At 39.3% G+C, this 27,862-nt stretch overlaps 1 protein-coding gene across 1 annotated transcript in view; it reads right to left on the reverse strand.

Annotated features, from left to right (window-relative positions):
- Positions 1–27,552, reverse strand: part of LOC124153219 — an 84,659-nt gene extending 57,107 nt beyond the window's left edge. Inside the window, exons 1-2 of the mRNA XM_046526318.1 lie at positions 27,372–27,552; positions 26,525–26,658 (exon numbers count right to left, since the gene is read on the reverse strand). Coding sequence (XP_046382274.1) covers positions 26,525–26,658; positions 27,372–27,552 — 315 coding nt within the window. The remainder of the gene's footprint in view (positions 1–26,524; positions 26,659–27,371) is intronic.
- Positions 27,553–27,862: the final 310 nt, after the last annotated feature.

Consider the following 27,862-nt stretch of genomic DNA (forward strand, 5'->3'; position numbering starts at 1 on the left):
CCACGGCATCTCACCTGATCAAGAGAGGGGTGGGTGCCAAGCCTAAAGTGCAACAGCGACATTAACAGCGATACAAGAATTAAAAAAAGGATTGACTAGACTGACGGATCCCAACCTTTTTCCGACTGGTTCGCCGCGCACCCCTAAGGGGCACGCATACCACCGATCGGGGATCGCTCGACTAGACATTGAATCGGACGAGAGATGCGCTAATGAATTCGACGCCAACAGAAAATTATTTATTCACTCAATTCGCAGCATTAAAGAGAATGAGGTAAAACTGAGAAAAAATCGATTATAAATAGCATTTTAAAGGAAATTCGATGTATAATTTACCAGTCGGTTCACAAAATTAAGTTACTTGATTACTTATTACCAGAAAGTCTAATCATTCTATCAATTTTGCTGAATATCGAAAAATTTAAACTACTCCGTCGCTGTAATCAACCCTTTAATCATTACCAATTACAGGTGGATAGCTGAACTGACATAACATGGAAAGATTTGTCGGTTCAATTTCCATATATTTATTAATCATAACTACCGAAATTTAACAAGTGGCACTATTTCACCGATTTCCGTGCGTTGTAAACTAATTCTTTTGCCATCCAGAATGGAAGAAGAAAATAGCAGCACTGTAACATTATTGACTGGTTACAAAAAATATTAAATTTAATCATGAGAATCGATCTACAAGGCGAGATTTAATAACGGCTATGTTTGAAGCAAAACAGGAAAATAGAAGAAGACGCATTATGGAAAAGACTTCAGATGTTCGAGGTGCCGGTATGCCGAACAATGATGTTGAAATGGAAAAGAACATGACCTCAACATGTAAGCGAGAAGAAGGAAGCTGAAGAAGGACGTAAAAACGCAAAGAGTGTGATTATAGCAAATACCAAGGGACGAAGCGTAATTGAAATTTGCGATTACTTGATAAAAAATACTAAAAAATTGACGGAAAAAATTGAACCAAATAACTTCATCAAATAGATAGGAAATACTACGAAAAAGAGGCTTGATACAGCCAAATACACTATCATTTACAGGCCTCCCTTCTTCTGCAAACAGCACCGATTAACCACATCGCTATTTACAAAAGAGAATAGTACACATCGGTTACTCGTTTCATTCATCGTAAAATTTAATTTATTTAAATAAAGACTTATCGGTTCAATATTGAATTCCAAGCGAGGTTAACTCCACTGACCGGTTCGACGAAATGCTCATCTGTATTTGTGGAAAGCGGTCAACTTGGGGAAATATTTGGTCTCGAACGAATGTTATACTCCAACAATTGGAATTGGATGAAAATGATTGTGGGTGAGTGGACTTTGAGAACTTGTGCAAACTGAAATCTATTCAAATTCCTACTTTACAAAAATATTAAGGGATCAGCTTCGAAATTAAAAATTCATTAGCAAACAATTATACCACATGGCCATGGAAAACGGCAAAGGAAAAGAGGGAAGAGACGTGGAAGCTAGATTTAATGGGATTAGAAACCGTGATGGAACCAGAAGTGGAGTAAAAGGGGATTTCCAGAGAAACACATTTGCGTTTAAATATGCTTATGCGTTTGCTTTTTAATATGGAGTCTTTCAAAATCACAATATCAAATGATTAGCGAAGAATTCGGCGGAATTATCAATTCAATAACAATAAGTCTCACGCAACTAAATTATGAATAGCTCAATTGCATTAAAATACAAATTTATTAAACATCTGAAACCAACAAATATTTCAGCATAATGATATAAGAATTGGGTGGGTGCAATTAAGTAAAAAAGGAAAACCAATTAGGCAATATTATACATGAAAACTCAAATTAACCTCCCACTGAGTCGAGGCTCATCCATTCTCGCGTGAAAACGAATGAAACTAAACACATCTTCTCATATCCTAAAACACCAGGCAAAAAAATTCTCCACCCTCACGTGAGGGGCTGAGAAATTAATGTTTCAGAGTCAACGAAGAAAGTTCCATTCATTTATTACACGTGAAACTAGCAAAATAAATATTTCATCGAGTAGGTGAGACAGTTATTTCGCGTTAGCATGATCTCCACCCGAAATACGCACACAATCGCCACGCTTCCTAGATTGGCATTAATTTTTTTTCCTGTTACTTTTCCCACGGAACTGACGTAATCCCTGGCGCCACGTCGGAGCCGCACGCACATTTTGGCAGCCACCGTCAGGGGTGGCAGGGGCGAAAAACGTCTTGACGCGATCACAGCAGCCGCCGGCAGAGCGAAAGAAAGGATCTCGAGCGGTGGCGTGCATTTAAGAGACGCTCTCTCCTCTCCGAGCTGAATAAATAAAATCCCCATGCGCGCAAGAAGTTGATCCCAGCACTGCACACACACTTTTGTTTATACGGCGCGAGAAAGAGTGCTGACGGCGGCAGAGCCGCGCCCCTTCCTCCTCCCTTCGCCGCACCGCGGACGAATAACTCAAGATGCAGACATTACACACCCCGCCTGCTCCCCTCCCAAACAAAAATCCGCAGACCCGGTCTTAAACACCCTCTTCACGGTGGGGACGGCGCTAGAAGGATCGGAACGAAACAGTCACGTCTCCTGCACTGTCCAATGGAAAACTCCAATGATTAAGCCCTGATGATATTATACCCAACCTGCACACATCCGCTCCTAGCCGAAAGGTAGTTCCCAATATAATCATTTCATTCAGGCGTACCTTGAATTTCTATCCCACAAAATCGCGTGTGTAAAACCTGAGCAATAAAAAGTAACGGAAATTTTGACTGTAAAGTCGGAAATAAATACTAGTCCACAAAGCAATATCTTGGCCAATAATACAATTTTCGTTTTGTAAACTCGATTTTTATTAGGAAAAATTTTACCCAAAATCCGAGAAAGAATGTCAAAAGTACTACATCTCCCTCTCAGGGGGTTAAAAACTAAAAAAATGAATTTTTAGATGTAAGACACAAAAATGTTGCTTTTTCATAAAATATATATAATTTAAGTAAATAATTGAAATCGATATCAGAAAAAATAAATAATTGGTTGAGATACGGCTATGGACTGATTTTTCTAGAAACAGCTTTATAGACTGGTATACTAACATACGATTAAATTCATGATGCGCCCGAACGGAATGATTTTTTGAGATAATATTTTACGGCTAGGAGCGGTCGACTTGTAGCGAGAGAAATTACAGTAAAGACGAAAGACGAACCTCCATTTGAAGAGACGTGCACGCTCAAAACTAATGCAAAAATTTCCGGCCTCCAGCTCCTAAAGTAAAGGTTTCTTTAGAAAAGCAACCTTTTTCCTTAAAATTACTACATATTTATAAATATTGAATTAATGCTAGCGGAATGGAGGCAAAACTCCTTATCAAAGGAGACGCAACCGACTATAAGTACCATGAGCGCGGAATAATTTTTTATTTGTTTCATAAAACACCGAAATTATATCGACCTGAGGATAGGCTCCTATAGAATTCTAGAGCTGGATAGACTAGGCCTATATTCGCATGTCAGATTATGGGTCCACGTTAATGGAATAGATTAAACAGAACACATCTCCAGCAACGGATAGAGGAAAATAGAGTTCAATCCCAAGAGGCAGTGAATAAGACAGAATCATTTAACGGAATGGGGCACTGTTTAAAGGGGATCATCGCAGAAGAGTACGGCGAATGTGACAGTTGGATTTTCATGCGAGACATACTATATCGGGGTAGATTTATGGAGGAGCTAAACCTATAATAGAGAAAGTTTTAACCTTAGCCAAGCGACCGTGGTATGGACTAATAACCAATTACATATGGGTGCACGAAATGGGTGCACGGCTTTCATTAACCGAAATTTCAATCTAGAGTTACTTCAGGAAAAAATAAAATCCACTTGTACTTTCCACACAATTTTTAATGTTTTGCGACCGGTTTCGACGTGTTCTACGTCATTTTCAAGCTACACTGCCATCTCGTAACAAGTCAAAGTTCATTTTATACTACAAGGTGGGGGAGGGGGAAGTAGGTAATGCGACGGGATGATATAGTGAAAAGGATAATATATAAATAATCGAGCCCACAATAGCTGCTGCCTTATTTCAGCCATGAAAATAGAATCATTGAGAAATCTAAAAAAAAAACTATATTTCAAACGGTAAAAATGATGTAATGTACTTCGTAATAGCAAGGTATATCGCTACGTTTTCATAACTAACCTGACGATGAAATGTCATTATACACACTTCCAGCTACCGCCACACATTTCGATAATCCAAATTGTGTCTATTAAATCTCAGGTTTTTTTGTCCGGTACTGTTAATTTTTATGAACTTTCGAAAAGTGATAAAAGAAAAATATTATGCTTCTAATTTATGATCCATGAATGCCACGCCACGGAGACTTATTTACTACATAAATTAAAATGTACTTAATCTTTCCCTTAAAAATATGCTCCCCCTAAACAGTGATTAGAACGTATAGGGTTGTTTTAGGCTTGATCTAGCGGAAGCCTACCATATTAGTAATTTTAAAGTTAGAGGGAATTTTTCACAAATACTTTACTTTTACTTCACGACAGGTTTAAATACATTTTGTAATAACTTCATGCCAAATATAATAAAAATGTATTGAAGATGTTACAAAATATATTGAAGATAAAAAATTATTAAAACCAGAAGTAAATTAAAATTTAATGAATAGAGCAAAATTTCCAGTACCATTTAATTTAACAGTGAATGGGAAAATCAAAAAACACGATATACAGTACAAAACGTAGGAGGTATGCCAGGCACCGAAATAAATAACATGGATATAGGGAAGGTCACTACTCTTCGGTGAGCCGCCTTAGCTTAGCGATGAGGTTCGTGTAACCGCGATGTATGTGCATAAATTAGACTCGCTTCCCCATCGCTTCGGGATTCATATCAACCAGGACGATCCCTCGGGAGGGAAGAAACGGAGTTCCCTGGGCGGGGACACGCCCACTCTCGACACGCCGAAATGAGGCGAGGACACCGACGGGGGTCCCTCCCCGCTCGCCACCTCCTCAGGGAAGTAGAACACGCACTTACTCAGTGGGCGGCAGACAAACAACGGAGACCGGCTTTTCGCGACTGCGCGGCAACGGTGGGTCTGATATTCGCAAAATATGCTTCAGCGGTATCGTAATAATGCTTTCCTTGCATCGATTTCCCTTTCCGAAAAATCATCGCATGCTGCCTTTTTCAAAACCTCAGTTTTAATTGTAGAGGAAAAGATTGTATTTTAACTTAGACAATTTAATCTTAATAATTTAAAAGTTGATTAATTGTGGTGTAATAAAATAATTATCACTTCAATCAATTGTCCACATACGTAATAAATCTATATTTTATTAAAATTAGTAGTGTTTTCTAATGGATATTTGCGGAACTTAGTGGGATTTAGACAAACAAAGGAACATTTTTATGTTTGCCGACTGAACGGGGTGTCCGCTCAGCGAAAATTCCCAATACGCCTATCCATGAGCGCACTCTGGTAAATATTGTTCTAACATATCATCCGCCATTAAAATTGATGATTATGATTACGAAGTGATAGCTCCTAGAGCACCAAATCGTGAAAAATTTTGGTAGAATTTAATTTAAAATCCAAACATCTTTACAAATTTATAAAATAATTCAAGCTCGTAATGTACCTAAAAATATAGGAGGATGGCTGATATTACTTGAGGCTTTGTAATCACATAAGTACTTATTTTAAAGCTCAAACAAATTTACGGCTGGAAGAGTCTAATGGTTTTTTTGTGTTTCCCGAGGCAGGGTATATTCATTTGGAATGAATAAGTGAAATCTGAAAGGAATACAGCAGCAAAACTATCATGGGTCTTGAAGACTTAAAAGGATCTAAAGTAAAACGCATTATTTTATATCCTTATCCAATATGTTCTGTTAATTTCAAAGGATAAAGCAATAATTATAATTACTTCTTTCAACGTATTCGAAAAGAAAAAAAAACTTTTCTAAATGTACTTTAAAAACAAAAGACAACGCTTTACTAATGCAGTGGTGACTTATTTATCCGAGCATTAACCGCTCTTAGATTCCCTACTCTTGATTTTTAAGCAAATAGGTTGGCACAGAAGTTGAGCATCTATCCTCCAACTACTAAGTAATGTACTTGGATAGCGACAACAGCATCAAAGCTTTTACAAAACCAAAACAACAGAAAATATGATCATATTCTATAATGGGCCTGAACAGATACATGATATTCGGCGAACAATATCTACGTTTAATTGACAAGACACACTCAAAATATATAAATCGCAACTCTTGGCTGATAACAGTGGAATGTTGAACTTTACTCCAAATAAAAACTCTAAGCAACCAATATGTAAATAAACTCAACCTATATCGAATTTTTAAGTGTAAAATTTCACAAAAGGGTAGCTTTATCACAGAAAAACAAAGTATAATTTCATCACTAATATAAAACACATCAACATGTCTTATAAAAAAGTTTCGATATGTTTGCTCTCTCACCATAATAATATAATCTAACATACTTTTTAAGTTGAAATCGCGTATGTAACGCATAATCAACTAATTTTGCTCATCTTCACACTTTTATAGTGCATCAAAGCACGGTTAGAGTACTAGCAAGATAAAACTCCACAAGAGAAGGGCCATCAGCCCAATATAGGGCAATCACTGAGGGAAGAAAAGTTATCTCTTTCATAGTCTAGAACGGAGTTACTAGCCTCGGTAGGTACCTACTACGCCCAACGCATCTCGATTGTCACTTGATGCCCCGTATCGTGAGAGCCCTTAAGCGGCTTTAAAAGTCCCCGCCGATGTTGCCATCTCCCGAAAATGCGATGGGGAAGAAATCACTTACTAGGGAGGGAGATCTTGAACTAGTGGCGAAGAGGAGGACGAAACTCGGTCGCAGAGGATTCTCAAAGCGATCGATTGCGGCCTCTCGAGAGTGCTCGAGGGTCGGTCGATCCCCCGATTGATTTTTGACTGCCGCGCACGAAAAAGTGAAAGTCCACTCTCCATCCACCGCGCTTTTAATGCAGATGCGCCCTGAGGAAAGAAGACAGGAGAAGAACCGGCAGAAGCGGAAAAGTGAGTGCAAAGCCCTTAAAGAGGGCAGATTACTCCCGATATTATTAAAATGAGACAGCCTTCAATATCCTCACTTCTCGTCACCCAAACCCCATCCTCCACCTTACTCCCCCCTTTCAAGCACCAAGATATATAAGGAAAAATCTTTAAGACTTTTTCGCACTTGATAATGTCGTTTTTAACGACGAAACGCGTTGTGTAAGAATAAAACTATAAGTGGAAATATTGCAATGTCTCATTTTAATAATATTACGAACTTCCACCACATCGTGCCTAACATCATACAGGATAGTTACTCCCGATTGTTTGGTATTTTATCGTGGTTCATCGCTCTTTCAAAAGTTGAGCGATTATAAAGGAACTTCTAGAGTATAAAGAGTACATGATAGGATCAAAAATAAATTTTGTTACATTCCGCACAAAGAATTTATAAAATGGGTAGTTTCCTTCATCAAAGAAAACGAAAGGCATTGATTGCGATTCGTTACCCACCATTAGTGTATTCATAATACACAAATTATTTGGTTTTTGAAATACCGGTTTAGACGAATGGCAAGGGTCAAATTTTATCCTCATTTGAAAAAGGTCAGATTGGCGCCCATGCGATTCCACTCCAGGTGACGTCACAGGGACCTAGTTTCTACACGAGAGGATAGGAGTTACACATCGTCTGAGGTTACCAATGCATGCATGAGGCACAGAGCTCAGGGAAACATGTCTTAATAATCACCTATTAAAACTGGCTAAGGTCGGAAAGTTTTCTTCCTTTGATAAAGTATTAATAAACCTTTTTTAAGCCAAGCGCTACCAGCCAGCAAGGTACTCAGCTACCCGCTAGCATCCTGTGTCCTATCAGCGCTCAGAGCCTCGATCAAGGTCACCTCACAAGGCGGGAGGGGGAACCAGAAATGCGTCGCACGGACTTTTTCCCATCATTCCTACTTACGCGTCGCGTTTTCACGCGCTTGAAATTTTTCACTTTTCATTTAATCGCAAAAAATAGATATCGTCATTTAAAAATCTAAAAGCGTGAAATACGTACTCCAGGAGTAATAATCTTTCGATTTAGGCAATAAAAAAATAATAGGAAACCACCCTATTCTCTACCGGTTTCCACCTATTCAGGTCTCCATCAAGGGGATAAATATTCTGTAGATCAGAAGAGAGCGGAAGAGAATAGAACAGAAAAAAAGAATAGAATCAATAATAAAATTCCTTGTATTCCGCACGGTAATTATTAAAACATTTCCGTTTTCGATCTTTTCAGGTCATTATCAAGAGTTAAAAGAACTGGAGAGTTTTTAAAATACTGTGTGGAATACATGAAAGTTTATTTTTGATTCTACCATTCCACGAAGTGAATCGCGAATCATTTTTTTCGACGATTTTATTACGAGTACAGCCTATAAATTAGCTACCAATATCTCACTATTTTCTTGAGTAGGTTTCCGCGGCAATGACCGTGATGACTGCAAGATATCGGGTTCCACAGCTGCTAAGTCCTTCGACCTAAAGACGGAATTTTTCGAAACTGTCGCCTCACAAAACCCACAAACGCTGCTGGAGAACTAGAAATAGTTTACCTAACAGAAAATACCGCAGCAAAATGCTAGTATTTGAGCTACAGAAAAATTAAGTTCAATTGCGACATGACTTTGAGCTCATCTGAAACAAGACAGGGATCTAGTGTATAGATCCTGAACATTTCAAGTTAAATAAATAAGTTTCAAACAAATTACACACCAAGAAATCAGAAAAGATGAGCGGGATTGATGCGTCCACTTTAGATGGTAGAGAATTTTATATGCAAGAGACGAATTGTTTGACTTTTCTCGAAATATGATTTTCCAGGAATAGCACAATTAAAATGCTTTAATATGGATCATCCATCGCTCGGCATCCGGCATGGTAGAGAGATTGAAGTTTATCTCACGTTAATATATTTATTGCACTTAAAGGGTGTATTCGTCTATCACTTTTACAAGCATTCACAGGTAAGAAAAACAAAGAGTGTTGAATATCGAGAAAAATCTATTCAGAGATGAGAGCCTGGAGCTTCAACGAAAGGTTAAATGATAATAAAGTTAAAATTTATTTATATCTTAATTTAAACAATATACAAGAAGCATCAATGTATTCTTCATCACAAAATCCATTAAAATAAACGATGATTCAAAAAAGAGGCTTTAACTAACGTCTATCGCACGGATAAAAGATCGGTCACCGTGAGACATGGCAGTGGGTAGGAAAAAAGGGTGAACACCAATGGGAAAACAGGTCGGAGGCATACCGTTATGCAGGAGTTCCACCATCAAATGGTCATAAATTTCATATGAGCAGAATATGCTACGAATTTATTATTTTTGCGAGCACTCACCTAGCTGAATATTCCTCCGTCTGAATGTATCGAGCGATGCTACTCATGAATATCGAAAAACGAACATTATGGCTCCGGATCCATTCTCAAAGCTGAGAGTACAATAAATCTCAACGACTGAGGGAAGGATCATGGGAAATGCATTCCTCAATGCTCTATCTTTTTATCTTTTGACGAGCAGCATGATCAGTTGACGCGGATTGATACGGAGGGCAGATGCAAAAATCGGCAAGGAAAGAGAGGAAATTAAAAAAATGAATAACATATTTATTGGCATATCGAATTCCAACAACTACCTCCATGAGACTGGAAAAGAATGATTCGCCTTTGAACGCGAATTCCACGAATCGGAAGACGAAACATCTGATGGAGGAAAAAAAAAGGTATCTATAAATCTTGTATCGGATTGCATTTAAAAAGCGGTTTCGACATTCCTATGCCCAAGCAATAAAAAAAGACATTCTGTGAAAAAAATATTTACGATGAAATAATTACAAATAAAACACAGTAGGTACACAGACAAAATTGGAACGCATTCTGCACTTTGTGATTTGTACACACAGCGTTTCACAAGGTCTTTCCTTGTTTTCACATATTTCTCAAATACCTGTAAAAAATATTGAGAAATATCCTTTATTTACAGAATTATTTAAGCATGCTGTGCATATTTAAAATGTTCCCGTCCATTCTATGAAAGAGCATTGGGACAAATTAACTGCAAAGATCTATTTTTTTCGTTCAGTGACTCTTGACATTCGACGATCCTGCCTCAAAAAAAACTATATTTTGCCTGTAAATACGCCTGTTGAGGACAATCTTCGGAACAAATAAGTAATAATCTTACTCAGCAATTATTAGGGCGATAATTTAAAGACTTTATTTTTATTTTTAAGAATTTTAATTAAACGACATATTATGCTCTGAAATATTACCTCTGCGCGGTAAACGTCATTAAAATTTAGAGTCAAATGATCGGATTTCATCTTTAATCTTTTAAATCATCATATATAGGCATACATTCCTAAAATAAGTTTACATCCTCTTGTTTTTACATTTCGTAATTATCTCATCTTCAAAGCAATCTCTATTTCCTCGTGCATTATATTTTATTTCGCCGTAATAACAAAAAACGCAATGCTAAGTATTACTTTAAATCATCAAAAATTAGTACTGCAATTAGTAGCATTTATACATTTTGTATGTATCATTTCTTAGAGGCAATAATGATTAATCGTGATGAGTAATCAAATTTTCAAGCAGTTTACTCAATCTATATTTATCTACATGATAGTCAAGTAATTCAATAATTTTGAAATGTTAGGACAGAATTCAAATCACCACTGTGCGTATACCAAAATTATAGGAAACTATATCAATAATAACATCATCACAATAAAGGTTTGTAAAATCCTGCAGTAATGTTATTAAACCGGCATACGTTTAAGCAAATTATTTGCCAAATGTAATAAAGTTTGCGTGACAAATTTGTTTTTGTAATAATACTAGTCACACAAATTTCCACATGTTACCGCCTGATAATTTAAAAACTGTGATATGATTAACTTTTCTTTAGTAGTTTCTGATAACCCCTCGCGAGGGTCACCGCCATGTGAGTCCACAGGTGACCCAGGCGAGAGAAAAAAACTACCGCGAACTCCCGATTAGAGGGGTCACAAGGGCTGATGCTCCTTTGGGAGGTTCTTACCCCCCACACACACCTGTGAGACACGAGAAGGATACGTATTCTCGTTCGGAAAATAAACATTTGCAAGTCGCAGAGCGAATCTAGCAATGTATGGGGGAGGAGGACGGTGAAGGGATAGGTATGGGAGGAGGATGAGGCAAGTGTGTGGAGGATGGGTGAGCTGGGCGGGGGAGTTCCCACAAAATCGTTACCCAGACGCCGGAAAAGGGTTGAGTGACCGAAGGACGTAAGGGCAGAGAGAGAGAGGGAGACGCAGATGGCGGGACCATGGGCACAGTTTGAGTGAGTGGAGGAGGAGAGATGGATTAAGCAATTGCCCTCTTCCGATTCGATAGCCTCCCTTGTTCGGGGACGGGTGGGATTTTCGGACCGGGACAACTCGTGGGGGGTTTTGTGCTCCCCAGCCAGGAGCCACTTTGACGCCGACCGTGTCATCACCAATCACCGACTAAAACTATCTGTCGACCCTTCTCCTGCCGTCCCAGCGTCTACACGTGCGCGGGGATAAATTAGCTCCATCCGACCAGGGAGACTACCTGAAAGGGTTCACCTTCGACCTCGTTTCCTACCTCACGTCCTCACCCTCATACCCTTTCCTGGAAACTGGAGAATAAGACGGAAGGGTTTTCGGACAGGTGGAATTCTCTGGACCTCAGATTTGGGCGGGAAATTTTTTTATAAATCTGCAATAATAGTAATAAAGCGTGGTGTGACACGGATAGTACCTTTCTTTGAAGGATTAAAACGGATCCAGCCCGCTGCGTGCCCATAACATCAATGGCTTCCACGCCTCTTACTAGATGGTTTACCCTTCGACCATTGATGATAAAGTAATTTGGCAAAGACTCCATCACTGATATAATTGAACCCAATAGACCATGAAATACGCACAGTCAACTTCCATAACAACTATTTTCCAGAGGGGGAGCGATAAAAAATTGTCGAAATATCTATGAAGTAAGATTTCCGACATTTACAATTCTGGAAGAACAGTCTGAACTAAAGTATTCGGCCACATTTAATAAGAATAATAAAATATCGAAGCGATGAACACGATAAGAAACGTAAATATAAATTTTAAATCGGAGAATGGATGATATTTGGTAATTAATGGTTAAACATTCCAATTTCAACCATTCTTATAAAATAATATGCTTTCTCAAGATTTTATTATGGATTACGGACATTCATATAGATACTAATAGAAGATAATTTATGAATAATCGAGTACGGTACAATCTGCTCTCTAGTAGAAACTTTGACAATGAGAGAGTTGAAAAAAAGCGAACCGTGGAGTTACTGCATTTCCGCGTTGTGAAGACTGAGTGGATTTTTCTTAGAGATCAGATACAATGGACAAGTTTCAAAGTAAGAAGACAACAAAGCAATATAAAGTAACACGAAAGTTATGTTACCGATATCTACTTACGTGGAACCGACACAAAACCTTCACCCCCGGGATAAAATAGAATATGCTAGACGGTTACAAGGTAATTACAAGGAAAGGTTTGGACATCCTCGCCAAATGCATCAATGGAATATGTGTTATTACGACAATGCTGTATCAATAATTCCGAACATGGGCATAAAACTTAAAAAGATAAATCAAACTCGGAAAGCCAATGCGAGGAAAATTAATAGGAGTGCAAGCTTGTTAGTGAAATAGGAAAACCAAAATACGGTGCCTATTATCCTCATCTTTTAACGCCACGATAGCTATAAATATTTTAGTACACCATTTTTCAACACACTGCAAAAATTACCAAGCCGCGTTTGCTTTGATAGTCACATCATTTTTCAGGTAACGTCGTTTCTCCAATGAAAAAAAAAATAAACGACCTCATAGAGGCAGCACCGCCTAGTGGCACAAAGGGTTTTATTTTACCAGCATGGAATTTTGCGTTAGTTCATTTGTTTTCTTTTTTTTCGAAGCATAAAATTTTTCATGCATTACAGATCACTTTAATTTTGTAATTAAACGCAGAATTTTAATGTTCACTCCACATCTATGGAAAATTAATAACGGTTTCCCCACCCCTACGCTGGAGAACGCTTAAAAGAAAAAAAGAGAAAATCCCGTCGTCAAATCGCACGGCTTCAAAATTTTAATTACTCAGGCATGTAGGCAACAAGACCACAGGGAACGATAATATTTATAGGAGAGCCAGAACCAAATGGTGAATTCATTTCCACCCTGTCACCTTTGGTATTGTGAGAACATAATATTTTGCCCCAAATATAGATTTATTCATCTTTGCTACGAAATTAACGGCAAAGTAAAATAGTTGAGTATTCATGTAAATTAATAACATTTGAGAAAATTAAAAAGAAACTCCTTGTATTTGTTCAAGCAACATCACTGATTTGTAACTTAGGTCATATTTTGACAAATTATACATGAAGAAAAGAGAGCCTTTTTATACGTGAGCCGGTTTCCGGCGAGAGGCCTGGAGAGGAATGCAAACAAAGCGGACGGAGAAAGATGGATAGAAAAATATTCAAACGATGCCTAACAGATCACTCAAGCTGATTGCTGAAGAAAAGAAACTTCAGAATGAGATAAAACCAAGGAGGTTAGAGAGTTGGAAGACATGACAAGAGGTGAGGTGACGCTGGAGTCCGTGATAGAAGGATAAACTTCGTGCCGGAAAAAGTAAATTGAGATGAAGATTTGGATTCGTGAATCGGAATCAAAACAGCAGGACGACGCTTTCAAAAATAGAGAGCGAAATTACGTAAGATAAACTATTTTTAGAAGCCATCATTGAGAAAAATGTGGATCACAGCTCTCACGAAAACCTGCCTTACTTGAAATATTCCTGAGATTGATTTATTTCCGAGCAACTTAAGCACGTTAGTATCATTAACAAGGAAATAATACATAGGTATTGACAAAAATATTACCATTCGAGTCAATCAATGTGCGCTATTAACTGGCAGAAGACTCCTATCCTAAGTAGTCGCCCTGAAATTAAGTCTGCTTCTCAGTTATAAGAAAGAAGTTCCAAGTTGTCTTTACCAACGTATAACACAACCGTCTTCTGCATATCCATTTCAATTTTTGATTGAGAAGGTGAAAGTTAACATAAGAAAAATCACATGCGGGTGATTAGATTACGGTTCATCATTAGGTTACCAGCCGTAAAAAAAACAAAATTATCCTTTGAACAGAATCAACACGCTCAAAATTTTAAAGGAATTGTGGTGAATAAAATAATGACACACGCTCTATAGCTAATCAGGCAGCTAAAGCTTATAAATACCTTCGTCGTAGCTTGTAAAAAAATACCGAAAATACTATAAAACAATTACACATGATCTATAGCTAATCACGAAGCTACCGTCGTCATAGCTTGTAAAAAAAATACAAAAATTAATAAAGGCCACATTATCGCGAGGGCTAATTAAGATTGGAGACCAAAAATGGTTCCCATCCTTACTTCCATCTTGGGAATATATGCGTTGAATACATCTGAAGAGGTAGTAGTTTGGAGGGTGTCATAGAGGGGACTCTGGCAGCGGTGGAAGTCGGAGGAAAGGATAGGGTGGGGTCGAGTGAGGAGGAAGGTGAAAAGTTTCACGACAAGAACTCGAGGGTTGGAAAAACTGAATTAAGAGGGGAACTATGGGGGTAAGGTGTGCGGTCCCAGGAGGGATGGATCGGCATATGGCATGCCAATATCCCCCCGAACCCAATATTGAAAATCGCCCGAGATGTAAACGGGAAAAATATATTCCGGTCTCGACTTGCGCTGCTTAGGAATTGTCATCACGTAGTCGCCATGTTTTACCAGGACGAGAATGAGAATATGTCGATGTACGAGGTAGAAGAAAATCTGGAAAGAGAGAGGCGGAGAGGTCGTTATCGAAGGAAAACCAAAAGTTGAAATGGAAACCAGTGCTTGCCAGAATGCTTTATTTTCCAGTCCCGCAGCGCGTTAATCCTCTAACCCGTGGGCGAAATGGGAGCGTTTTGAATATCACGGTGAAAGTTCGCTGCGGGGACTAATCCGGCGCACAATATGGAAAATGTAAAACAAAGAGATAAGTATACGAGTTCAGAAACTCTTAATTTTTTCGGGCGTTCACACGCGAACGCGCACAAGGTGCAAATTTATGTTTTTTCGCAAATCTTCGAATCAATGAGGATGGAACTTATGATGTGGAGGATGAAATACCCTTGGGAATTACAAATTTGAAATATGTATTTAGCATTAAATAAATATCAAAATTAGGGCCGAATTACCCCCAATTCTAGTCTAAGTCTAATTAAGGCTCGAGTTATAGATTTGGAGTACGAATTGTTATTGAGATATTCCGTCGCAAAAAATACGAACCATTTAAATGGAAAAAGTACTAGTAACTCTGAGACATTAGATAGTTACTTTATTTAAATTAAAATGACTTAATTTTTTTCTAAATTTAGAACAGTTCATTACGTTGGAGACAAAAAGTTCCATCACCAACGAATTATTTTAATTATTTGTACGCGATTCGAAATAAAAACACTAGGATAATTGGATATTTATTACCAAAAACAGAAATGTACCTAAATAATCTTCAACCATCGGAAGGGGTCGGAGGTTGAAATTTGGAAAGGAAACTATGAGGTGGATGTCCTCTAGATATTTCACCTCCATTGAAAAGCCCATCATCACGCCAAAAAGAAAGTATTGGGAGGAAAGAACCGCGTATCACATAAGAGAGGGCTGATTACTACGGCAGCCGCACGAGAAAATACCTATCGACGCGAATTTTCGCGTCTGGGTTGCGACGCGACGTCTGAGGTAAAAGGGTGCCTTCCCGGGGATCTTGCCACGGAGGCGGCCGCAAGTAGAGTATCTCGCGGGACCGTAGAACGCGGCACAAAGGTGATCACGGAGGTATTTTTCCAAGCTGGTCCGTAAAAAGGAGACGCGCTTCTTGAGTGAATATCAAAGGGCTTATACGCCAGGAGAGGTATTGGGCGGCGAGATGCAGCGGAGGCCGGGAGAAATTCACAGCTCCCCTCCGCACATACTTGCCCCGCCTAGCAGGCATTCCTCAGTATCCTAATTTTGTTTTTGGCATGGTTTGTCCGCGCGAGCCAAGACCACCGATACTTATAAATATAACGCTTTTTGAGCGGCTACGCCCACGAGCGAGAATGCCTCCTGGCCTTGCACCGCGACGGCGGGGAGCGTTACGGGGAGACCGTGTGAAGCAGCTCATCCGCACATTTCACTTGCCTCGGAAGAGAAAAGAGGTTCCGTTTCCCGCACAGTACACAAAACTGCCTTCACCGCAACTATCTGAATTCCGCAAATTGCCACTGAAATGTCGGCCTCGGTGGCGGTGGAGTAAAGCCCTCGCCTGTCAAACCGGAGGTCGCGGGATCGAGTCCTGCTAGGTAGGTTGCCCCTATCTAGGGAATGGTTGTTCACCCACGTGTAGTTGTTGAAATGTTCAATAAACCCCTATGTAAAAGGCAACGACTTCAAGCAAAATTATTCGTAAACGAACGCATTACCTTATCCATTAGAAGTATAAGTATTTATGGTTATGATTAATTCTTATACCCGTGGTTATTACATTTAATTTGCTCAAGAATATAGATTTTGAGGATCACAAGCATCTAGAAACAGACCGATAAACTTGTAAAATCGTTTCAAGCTTGACGGGGTGGAAATGCGACATCCACAATAAAATATAAACAACAAATAGTAATTTCCACACTCTAACTTCACTACCTACCATGGTTTCGACGCTCTATGTCATTTTCAATTATTTCATTTAAAATAAGAGAAAAAATAATTAAATTAAGTTGTGATAAATTGATATTTCAATACATTAGTAATCACTCGTATTACCATGCATTATTCATCAGTTCCGAAAGAGCAAATGGCCTAGGAAACGTTGAAAATAACGTATGATTGTCGGTGGTGTAGCGGACATGGTCGGTAGTGGAGTTATAGATTTAAGTGTGGAAATTACTGTAGGTATTTTTATTTTATCATGACAAATACACTGTATTACGAATATTAATAATGAAAAACACTTTTTTACTTCCACAAAATTCACAGAATTTCTCTTTTATTACCGGTTTCGGCTATTACACCATTTTCAAATACATACAATATATGGTAGGGGCAGGTATATGTATAGTGGTTGTTAATGTGGGGGTGGGAGGAGAAGTTTTGGATTCAAGCTGGGATTGGTAATTCGTGGAAAAGAATAGGGGGGGGGGCACAGTTTGTCAGGTGGGTTGTTGGGGTGGGGGATTTGGGAGGGTGATGAGTAATAAGGGGGATGGGTTGGGTAAGGTTATGTCGTTAACAAGGTTTCCATTTATGACTATTTCTCGACTTTCCAAGGCGTCCATCCTTCTTCCTTCACCGGTAAAATGGAGTATTTCTTATTCCCAGAATATTACGAATATTTCTCTCATTAAATCTGGCTTCTCAGCTTAATTTCAGCAAGCGGTATGAGGCCGATTTCAATTTTCCCGCAAGTATTCAACTCTATGATCTTAGGTAAGACACAAGGAAGACCAAAACCGTCGCCCCTGATTAATTTCGACCCGTCTTCGACGACGCGCGTCGCTCCGCGCCCGCTTCCGAACTCAACCCCCGTCCTACCGGCTCGACCTTCAAAGACGCGGAACGGCGGCAGTTTTCGGAGCACAAAAGACGCGCCATCAATTATTAAAACCCTTAAAAACCGTGGGCACGCAGGAGCTTCAAATATTCAAGCGAAGAATTCCGAAAAAGAAAATCCTCCTCGCCTTACTCCCCAGCATCCCATCTCCACCGTCTCTGCAGCCGCGCCTTCGAAAAACTTGCGCCCGATAAAGAGCGGGAGGCCACTGTATGGAGAGAGAGAGAAAGACTGGCTGGATGAATTGGATTTCGCGCGAAGAGGTACCTCGGCTGAATGTGCACGTTAAGAGGGTGGAAGAAAAAAAACAGAAGAGGGTCGAGGAGCGAGTCTACAAAAAAAAAGGAAGAAGACAAGGCTGCAAGGCAAAAAGAATCATCTGCGACTGCTCCGTACAAAGAATATTGCCATGGGAGTGGTGTGTATAGTGCCCCGTTAATTTGACCGTATTGTTGGAGAAGAATGGGGGACTCAGGAATTCGACCCACCCATATAACACGAGAGAGAGAGAGACTATTTCAATTTTGAAAGGTCATGTCGGAAATTGGTTCGGCACGAAACTTTCTATTCCCTGAGCATATACGCTCTGAAACTATTCTAATAGAATTTAGGCTGCCAATCAAAATCCGTTCAGGGTACAGCCATTTTGAGGCGAACGTGAGTGCCTTCACTATTTGGAGTCATGCCTGTACGCCACGGTTGGTGATGAAATGAAGTAAAACTAAAAAAAAAGAAGGTGGTTATACATCGTAAGAAATGCATGGTAAAATTACGCAAGATTGATTCTGACTTATTCCACCAAGTTATGTATTGAACAAACGTGAAACGACTGGAATTGTAAAGTGTAGTTTTAATTAATAATAATAGACACTGAAATGAAACTCTAACGGCGGTGCGGTGCGGAAAATGCATTTTGAGTCCTTTCAATGAATGGTTTGGGAGATACATGTTTCTGCGATGATTTATTCGGGTCGTAAGCGTTTCTCTAGCTTTTAATAGCTCTGTGAGCTCTCTAGTCTCGAGTGAGAGCACTGGTTTGGATAGTAGCTCAGGAAATAAGAGGATAGGATTGAGAGTGTTCGAGGGTGCGTTCTTATGACTTAGGAACTAAAGAGAAATCATGCAGTAAGATAAGGCAAACTAATGTTCCCCACATGCGACACAAAATATAAATGGGGTAATACGAGCTGTGAAACTGCACTCAATGCGTGGAATGACATCAGGACCAGATGTAAAATACTACGATCAATTCCGAAAGAAAACGCTTTTTACAAACAGTATATAATTTCTAAACGGATATCATTATAAATTTTTCAACACCTTTGGTGGAGCTTCCACTGGTTTACACAATCTACGCAATTACATACGAGAATTAGCTACGAGATTTCAGGGCATAAAGATGAAGGTTTAAAGGTGGTAACGTAAAACGAGATAAAAGAATTATAGGGAAGAGAGGTAAGGTTCGCTTCAACCTCGGACCCGCAAAGGTCTGGAATGTTTCAGGCCCACGGATTCGAAAAGAAAAAGCAGTCGAGCCTCCCTTCCGGAACTCAACCATAACTCGAGTCAATGAGAGTAAAGATTTGAGGCAGAAGGAATCTTTACCTCTCGAAGAATGCCCCCTCGAACACTCTCAATCCTATCCTCTTATTTCCTGAGCTACGATCCAAACCAGTGCTCTCACTCAAGACTAGAGAGCTCACAGAGCTATTAAAAGCTAGAGAAACGCTTCCGACCGAATAAATCATCGCAGAAACACGTATCTCCCAAACTATACATTTAAAGGGCTCGAAATGCGTCTTGGAATCTACTTTAAAACGTTGACAAGGTCCTTTTAAATGAAACATCGTGAAGGAAACTCTCAGAAAGACAGATCAGGTGGATGGCTACTATCCGATCCCACGAAAGGAAGAAGTTTCACGTTTCGACAATCAGCTCACGACCGGCGGAGTGTTAATAATTTAAATTTCGAGAGGAGAGGTTATCACGAATCGAGCCGTCTGCTGCTGCGGATGCTGAAGGGAATATACTTAAGAGAGACAGGAAGGTGCCTCAATTGTAGCTGCAGGAGTGCGCTCCTCAAAATGCCAATTCAATGCTAATGCGACGATAACGGCGTACGAAGACTTTTCTCATTTCGTGCACCTTGAGAAGGGGGGTCTCTCGAGGGCTGGATTGGAAACGGTGATGGCGGCAGGGTTCGGAAGGTTCCTACGCCTTTAAACGGAGGAAAATTTAATCAGGCCTGCTCATTGGAATGGATGCAACGGAGGCTGCACCATGCGGAGGCCAGAAGGAGAGGGAAGGAGTCTTAGGCTAGCAAGGGGATCGACGCTTTGGAACACATTCGCCCATATCAAACCGTTTGAACAGAATCGCGTCATGGAAGGCAATAAGACGGAGGTGAACCCCCGATGCATAACTAAGCTCGGAGACAATGCAAGCGGACAATTGTATTTATTCGCCTCTCGGCACGCAAACTGCACCAATCTCCCCACGAGATTAAGAACAAATAGGGTCGACGCCCAGCGAACGGTCGGAAACATCCATACGCTTCGAAGTAATATAGTCGGGACGTAAATCATAAGCAGAGAAATAAAATCACCATCACTCCAGGAATTTGTCCTACACATGCATGCAGAACAAAAAATAAAAAAAAACGAAATCACAGCGGAAAATATCAAGAGTTAGGTACTTTTGACAAGAGCGGAAAAACAACTTGTCCAAATATTTTCAAACTTTTGCATTATCACCAAAGGTTAAAAAAATATTGGAATAAAATGCAAATATTTTAAAAGCAGATCCTATGGTTTAGAAACCTAGGAAAGAAGGATTGCGCCAGAAATAAAATATTGGAAATGTGCAAAGACATATTTGAATTCAGAAAATTGCGGGTCATTCATAGCTTCATGCCTAGAAAATATTTGTCACTAAGTAAGCATCATAAAATTGCAAAATCCGTAAATATTTTTTAATTTTTGAATATACAAAATGAAGAAATTAAAAAAAGGTGGTTAGTGCCACTACAGGTAAATACCACGCGGCAAAAATAGAGCAGCATACTCCAATTCCCCCGACGAAAAAGTCGACGAAGGGCACGACAAAAATAACGAAGCTATAGTGCTAATTACTAGTCGAAATGAAAGAATACGGAGAATTATAAAGAATATACATAGAAATTATTTAAATTTTTGGAGCGTGAATTTGACCAAAAAAGTATAAGTACCTAGGAAAATCTATGAAAAAAAGGTTGAAACTAAGTAAATATCAGTGAGGACCTCTTTGAAGTTCAAAATTGCGGCTCCAAGAAATAACAAAATTAAAGTACTCAGGGACTAGCCACGGTGATAACTTTACGGAGTCACCCGCAATGAACAAACTGAGTGAAATATCCACAGAGAAAAAATAATTCATCTTGACTGGGATTCGAACCCGAATCCCAATTTCCAGTCGAAAGCTTTAGTTAAGCTACCGAGGCGTCATTCTCAAATTCCCACAGAGGTAGCCTCTGCAGTTTAAATGCTTAACTTTCCGCCTCGGTAGCTTGACTGGCTAAATCGCTCGACCGGAAATCGGGGAATCCGGGTACGAATCCCGGTTAAGGCAAATTATTTTTTCTAATAACAAAATTATTTATTAGAGGAAATACTAACGTTATGAAAACATAAATATCACCCGATATTGAATAAAGTACTTCCATAAAATAAACTTACTTATTATTCCCTGAGATAATTTGTGCTCTACGCTTTGCTCGACCTATTTCCACCCTGACCCTCATTCACCGACTTCTTCAAGTTCAGAGACGATCCATGGAAAGAAGACGCACGGAACGGTCGAGCCTAAACTGTAGTGCGTAGAGATGGAAATTAGAGCGGAGGAGGGAGTGAGATAGAGAGCAGGGGTTGAGGAGACTAGGAGGGAAGGGAACTGAAAACGTCCGACAGATGCCGCGGGAGAGATACAGCGTTCAATCTTGGGGTGAACTCACGGAGAAAACGCCAAGTGGCCGCGACTGGCCGGCGGGGGTGCATTCATCCCTTCCGCACGGAGCTAACTCCATGATCCTTCCCCACACACTCCTCACTGGGAGGCCACGTACGAGGAAATTGCGGTGCACTGCTGCGGGCTCATGACACGGTAATTCACTGCAATCCTCCCCCGTACATAGTGGTCAATACATACATGCATGGTTCACTCCCTTTGCCCATACACATGCGCAACCGATTTATTTTTCTCTAAAAGAGAAGTAAGATCTGATGCTTTCCAGGCGAATATAGTCAAAGAAGGCTATTCGGGCTTCCAGCCGGGTGGTCTCTCTCGATTTTGCGTACGCTTTGGTGCTCCATCCTCAGCCCTGAGGATGACTGGACTCTAGTTTTGGAAACGTCGGCAGAATGGAGAGAGACCACCCGCCTGGAAGACCGAATAGCCTTCTTTGTCTCAAAGAGAAGCTTTTCGTGGAAAAAAATATTGTACGTACTGGCATACGGACCCAGGAAGAGAACAGGATTAACCATCTTATAACGCCTTTACGTGAAGCATTCGATGGCTTTTTTTGATTTAATGACGTTTTTATTACTCTTTCAGCTTGCATATTTGATCAAAATAACAATGTCAGCCACTGCAAATTATGTTGAAAGCAAATAAATTTTCCTAAATTTCGTTTTTGTACAAATTTGCAGAGTGACACTTCAAGTGCTCTTTATTTGATTATTTTTTAATTATTCAATGATTTTATTTCAATAATATAGCAATAAAGAATATACAGGGATATTGGATTTACCATTGGTGATAGTGAATATGTAATGAATACGATCAAAAGCCGGAGATAAATACTATAAGTGTTCCTTCTACCTTAAAATTTTCTAAATCGTAATTTGCCTTCAATCGCTTGTTGAGATTTTATATTTTATTCCTAAAAATCTTATTTTATAGTAGCAGTTTTCACAATTAACACAATTAATCCTCATGCACAGGCATGAAGACAATGGTTATTTAAGAAATATAACGAAGACAGGAATGATAACTCCACACATGAATTTATGAGCCCCAAAGGTGCTCAAAAGTGGGGAAAATATTTTTTTGTGAACCAAGACCTTCTCAGGACTGAGGAGGATAGTGAGAGGAGGAGGAGTCTAATCCCATCTCCGTGCCATGCCACCACGTATGCAGTTGCTCCGCGGGTCGTCCAGCGCTGAGCACTGCCCCAAGGGAATATTGTGGAAACTCAAAGGGAATACGACGAGGACATGCAGTTTGCGGAGCGTACGCTGTCGTGCGAGACGTTCTGCTTTCGAACGCAACGTAAAGGAGCGGACGCGAAATAGCACCGCCTCTTGACGCACACTCCCCGGATGGCCTTTGCACCGTCCCATGTGGACCCTGGTCGACCAAAAGAGTTTAAAACGGTAATAACTAAACCAGAGGGCAGTTTGATGATAAAAGCCTTCTGAAGTCTTCCTATGACTTGACCATTACAGAAATAAGGCTCTATGAGCGGAGTTAGTACCTGGACCCCCTAATCACATAATTTACCTTACATTACATAGCGTCCCTTGCCACATAAGGGATTTTTATGTATGCCATGACATGCTTGATGTAATTTGATAGTAAATATTCGTGCTACATGGGGTAGGATTTGTCCACAGTCAATAAGAAGGCAAGCATTTGGTCCCATAAAGCGACTGTGTCAATCTCAAGGATTAGGGATTAAACTTCTTAAGATAAATGGAAAAATCTTGCTCAAACTACATTAAAATCTGATTTAGAATTGGCGTACTTATACACTCAGAATTTGAAACTTAATGTAAACAAGGGAAACTTCGCTTTGAATGGAGCTAATTATGAATCCAACGCTTATGCTTCATTCAACTACACGGTGGTAATAACAAAAAGACTTACTAAACCAACACCTTAAACTCAATGACAGGGTATTCATTAAACAGAGCTATCCGTATAATTGAAGATACAACATTGAATTCATTTCGTCTCTCGTAAGATGAATGGCAATGGATATATGAATAATATCAGTAAAATTTTAAAGTATATTTTCTCCAATTTTCAATATTTTTCGTATTAATTCATAAGAGACATATTTTGTACTTTTAATACCTCTTATACAATGGACACCAATCTAACAATTCCGAAAAAATGACGGAGAAGCGAAGTTTTATCACTTCCGAATTACAATTAGAGTAAAAAAACTGATTTCAGTAAATAATATGAAGTAATTCACCTGTCAGGCTGCCTACCACAGAGGAGGAATAAAATACTATGTTGCAATTACTTTATGAAATGAACAAGGAAAATATTCATTTCATACCATCACTGGGGGTTAGATGTACCAAATGTGAATTGCACATTATAACGGAGTAAACAATTACTCAAATAGGGGAAGACCGTTAATATATTCATTTATACACATGAAAACATTTCTAGTGAAACGATTCAGTATAAAAAATACTGGTCTCATATTTAATTTATCTTAAAAAATTGGAAATTCAGAAAAAAAGTAAATTACGCTTTTGATCCTCAAAGGGGAAAAAAACATAATGATATTTAATTCGTCCCACAACGGCATTGAAATTCCCACCGCATTAAATGTTATTGTAAATCTGTTCACAAGTATAGGACAAAGTGACATTTTAGCCTTTTTTATAAGAGAGGCGAGGTAAATTATTCATATCTACACAAAAAATCAATACAAGTACCAATTTAGGCGAACTGAAATTGTTAAAAAATACATGCATTCGAAGATAAAGCACTTCAAATTACCCACCAGGGTGCATAAAAATAATTCAAATACGCTGCATGACCTTTCAATTCTTTCAAAAACTTCCAATCATTTAATGAGGCCACTTTTAAAATCTGCTCTGATTTCACACGACCACCAAATTCAAGTTTTTCGCTACGCAATATAATTCTAAAAATATTTCACCATTCTCTGGGCCAGAAAATAGGAAAATTAATCGGATCACTACAAAATACCTCGGAGAATAAACCACGAAAAACTCCGCAATGAAAAAAGTATTCATATGCTACCGATGACCACTGTTTATTCACTGTCTGTGGCAAAGCAACACGAGGAACCCACATTACTTTTTTCACATCAGCATCACAAGAATCCATAAAATCTCCATTGCAAATTCCACGGGCATGTTCCACTATTGACTATATAATTCATTGATATTTTGTAACGGGGAGGAATTAATTATATCGAATGGCCGACCACAATCAGATGCGCAAACCGCAGCAATTGTATAATGCGAAAAATGCTTGACCGTCGAAAGGAAATAAAATGATTAATATTGTTCGCGAGGTATAAAATGGAACGCGATGGTACATTATTGAGGTCACTATTTCGGCGACAAGTCCAAATTTTTTTCCCGCAACGGAAGAGGAATTGACCAGCCACCCGCCATACCCGTTCCCCTTCGTCACATGAATTGTCCGTGATTGTCTCTAATCCACTTTTCGGGGGCATGAGGCGCACAGAACAAATTTTGACTCCGTTCACGTCGGACAGGCGACTTGTCCTCTGCCCATCTCAACTCCATTGGTCCAGACTTGAAGAGCTTTGGGCAGGGAAGACTATTTCCCTTTATAACCACAGAGGATAAGGAAAATCGAGTAAGGACTACAGACGAAGAAGATGTAGCTTCGGAATACGTGTAATAATCACGGCCATTGGTATACATAAACATAGAATGACATCATACAATATGCATTTCTATTACAGGAGCAATTACTCTAACTCTATAAGAAGTGTAATACAATGATGCTTAACCACAATTTATGTAGCATAAAACAATTCTTCCAGCTCCACAAAAAGTCCAAAATTTCATGAATTTGTTTAATTTTCTATAAGAAGGGTTTCTAATGAACGTGGGGGCACCGCGTTACAAAATTTATTAAAAGTCACAAATTTAGTAGTAAGCTGAGATGGTTTGGAAGAACTAAAATAATTTAAGGTGATATAGAGGTTATATAGAATACATTTCGGACCACTAAAAGAACGAACAATGGAGACTTACTTTAATTAACAATAGAAATACTCGGCTTCGAGTAAATACGATGACACATGTCTTAAAAATTAAAATTCACTGCCAAATTTGAGCAAAAGAGTTCCAAGGTAATCGAAGATATCGATAAGCCAATAATGCATGGAGCAAACATTAGTCGATCTTGGTAGACTCATTTCCTTGGTTTGGACTAAATTGCATCCAATTTTGCCAACCAATGGCTCACATTTGTTGATGTTTACACGGGGAATCATATCTTTCATAGCAATGACGAGAAACAAAAATGCATTAAAAATACAATGAAACGATACGAAAATCCTCTAAGCTAGGCCCGAATTTAACAAGGAATAACATAATAGTATATTTCCAACAACTTTTTCATTCTCTACTTCATAAGTTTCTACTTAAGACGATGAGAATGAATTTTTGGCTTCAGACTACGTGTAATGGACAGGTGAATTAGTAAACACAAAAAAAACAGTTACATCATAAAAGATGCATTTTTTTCACAAGAGCAATCACAGCCCAAACTCTTTATCAAGCGTGATTCAATAATGCTGAAGTCTCAATGAATTCATTCACGTTCGTTTCCTTGTAATTCCGAGGTAAAAATTATTACTTTAACTTTCCGAAATAACAGTGAGAACATAATTAAGTTTGCAAGGGGTGGTCCATGATTTGTGGTCACTCACCTCTTCCCCTGGTCGGGCTGACCCCAAGACGGATCTCTTCTCGCGGGCGTGGGTGAAGCGAGGCCGGAATGTGGCGTGTCTGGAGAAGTCGGGCGACGGGGGCACTCCGAGATATTTGGCACCCACCTCCGGAGCTGCAGGGAAATAATAAAAAAGAGATATATTAGTGATAAATAAACGATACTCAAAAAGAAATCGAGCAAAGGATTAATAAACTATCATCACTTTTTCGGATGAATTACCTTTCTCCTTGAAAATATCGTAGTTGTTTTTTTTACAGGAGCATAAATAAATAACTACTAAAATACAATTTAGATATATATCTATCACAAGGGCACAACAATTCCTGACACTAAATCCATCATGGAGGAAAGGAAAAAAATGATGTATTATAATTAAGATTACACATGGGAATATAAAAAAAGCCATTTCACGTTTTTCAGAATATTACTACAACCCATTTACGAAAAGGAGTACCCACGCACAATATACGATATCGATTTCTGGAAAAGTTATTTTCACCCGAAGGGATAATACTAAAAAGTAACCATCATTTACTTGTTATTGCCAAAAAGAATCTCATCATGTATTACTGATACGTTCCATTGATCACAATTTCCTCGAATAAACATCTGTATACATTTATTCAACGAATGTTAGAGGATATCACTCAGCAACTGCAACTCTCTCTGCAACTGAAAGCACTACTTGCGCGATAACAAAGACCCGACTACTTATAACCTCCCGGGAAAAAGAAATCACGGTCGTACCTCAAGTCAGCGGCAAAAACAAAACCCTCGGGAAACATGAAGAGAGGAGCATAAAACAAACGCGTCACTCAAGTCACGCAGGAACCACGGTATCCAGTCTCGGGACGAGGAACGTATAAGGAACCCTGGGGAGGGCTCCATATCATCCTGTGTACTCAACGATTTCACGTCCGTTCGCCTGCGAGTGATTCCCCGCGCGGCGATTCGCAGATCTGAACATGGCATCGGAGACGTCGAAGACGAGCTCTCGGCTGACATTTGACATCCGAGGACAACAGATCAACGACGCGAATCGGTCGACGTGCAGCGAGACGTGACTGCAATCTCGAACGACGCTCGCGGAATCCATTTGCATATCGATCACGGAGTCGCGCTGAGCACAAGTGACGATCGCATAAAATAACAGCAACAAATTCACGCCATACGTGGGTGGCTTCAAAGTTAATGGCGGTTTTTTGTCCAGCCTTACAATTTCTCAGCTGTTGGAAGAAGTGCGGAAAAAATTCGAGGTTTTACACTCTCTTTCTCATTCCTCGAGGGAGAGGTCAGATATGATAATAAATATAAG

This window comes from Ischnura elegans, chromosome 2, assembly GCF_921293095.1.
Source record: "Ischnura elegans chromosome 2, ioIscEleg1.1, whole genome shotgun sequence".
In the NCBI taxonomy this organism is placed as follows: domain Eukaryota; kingdom Metazoa; phylum Arthropoda; class Insecta; order Odonata; family Coenagrionidae; genus Ischnura; species Ischnura elegans.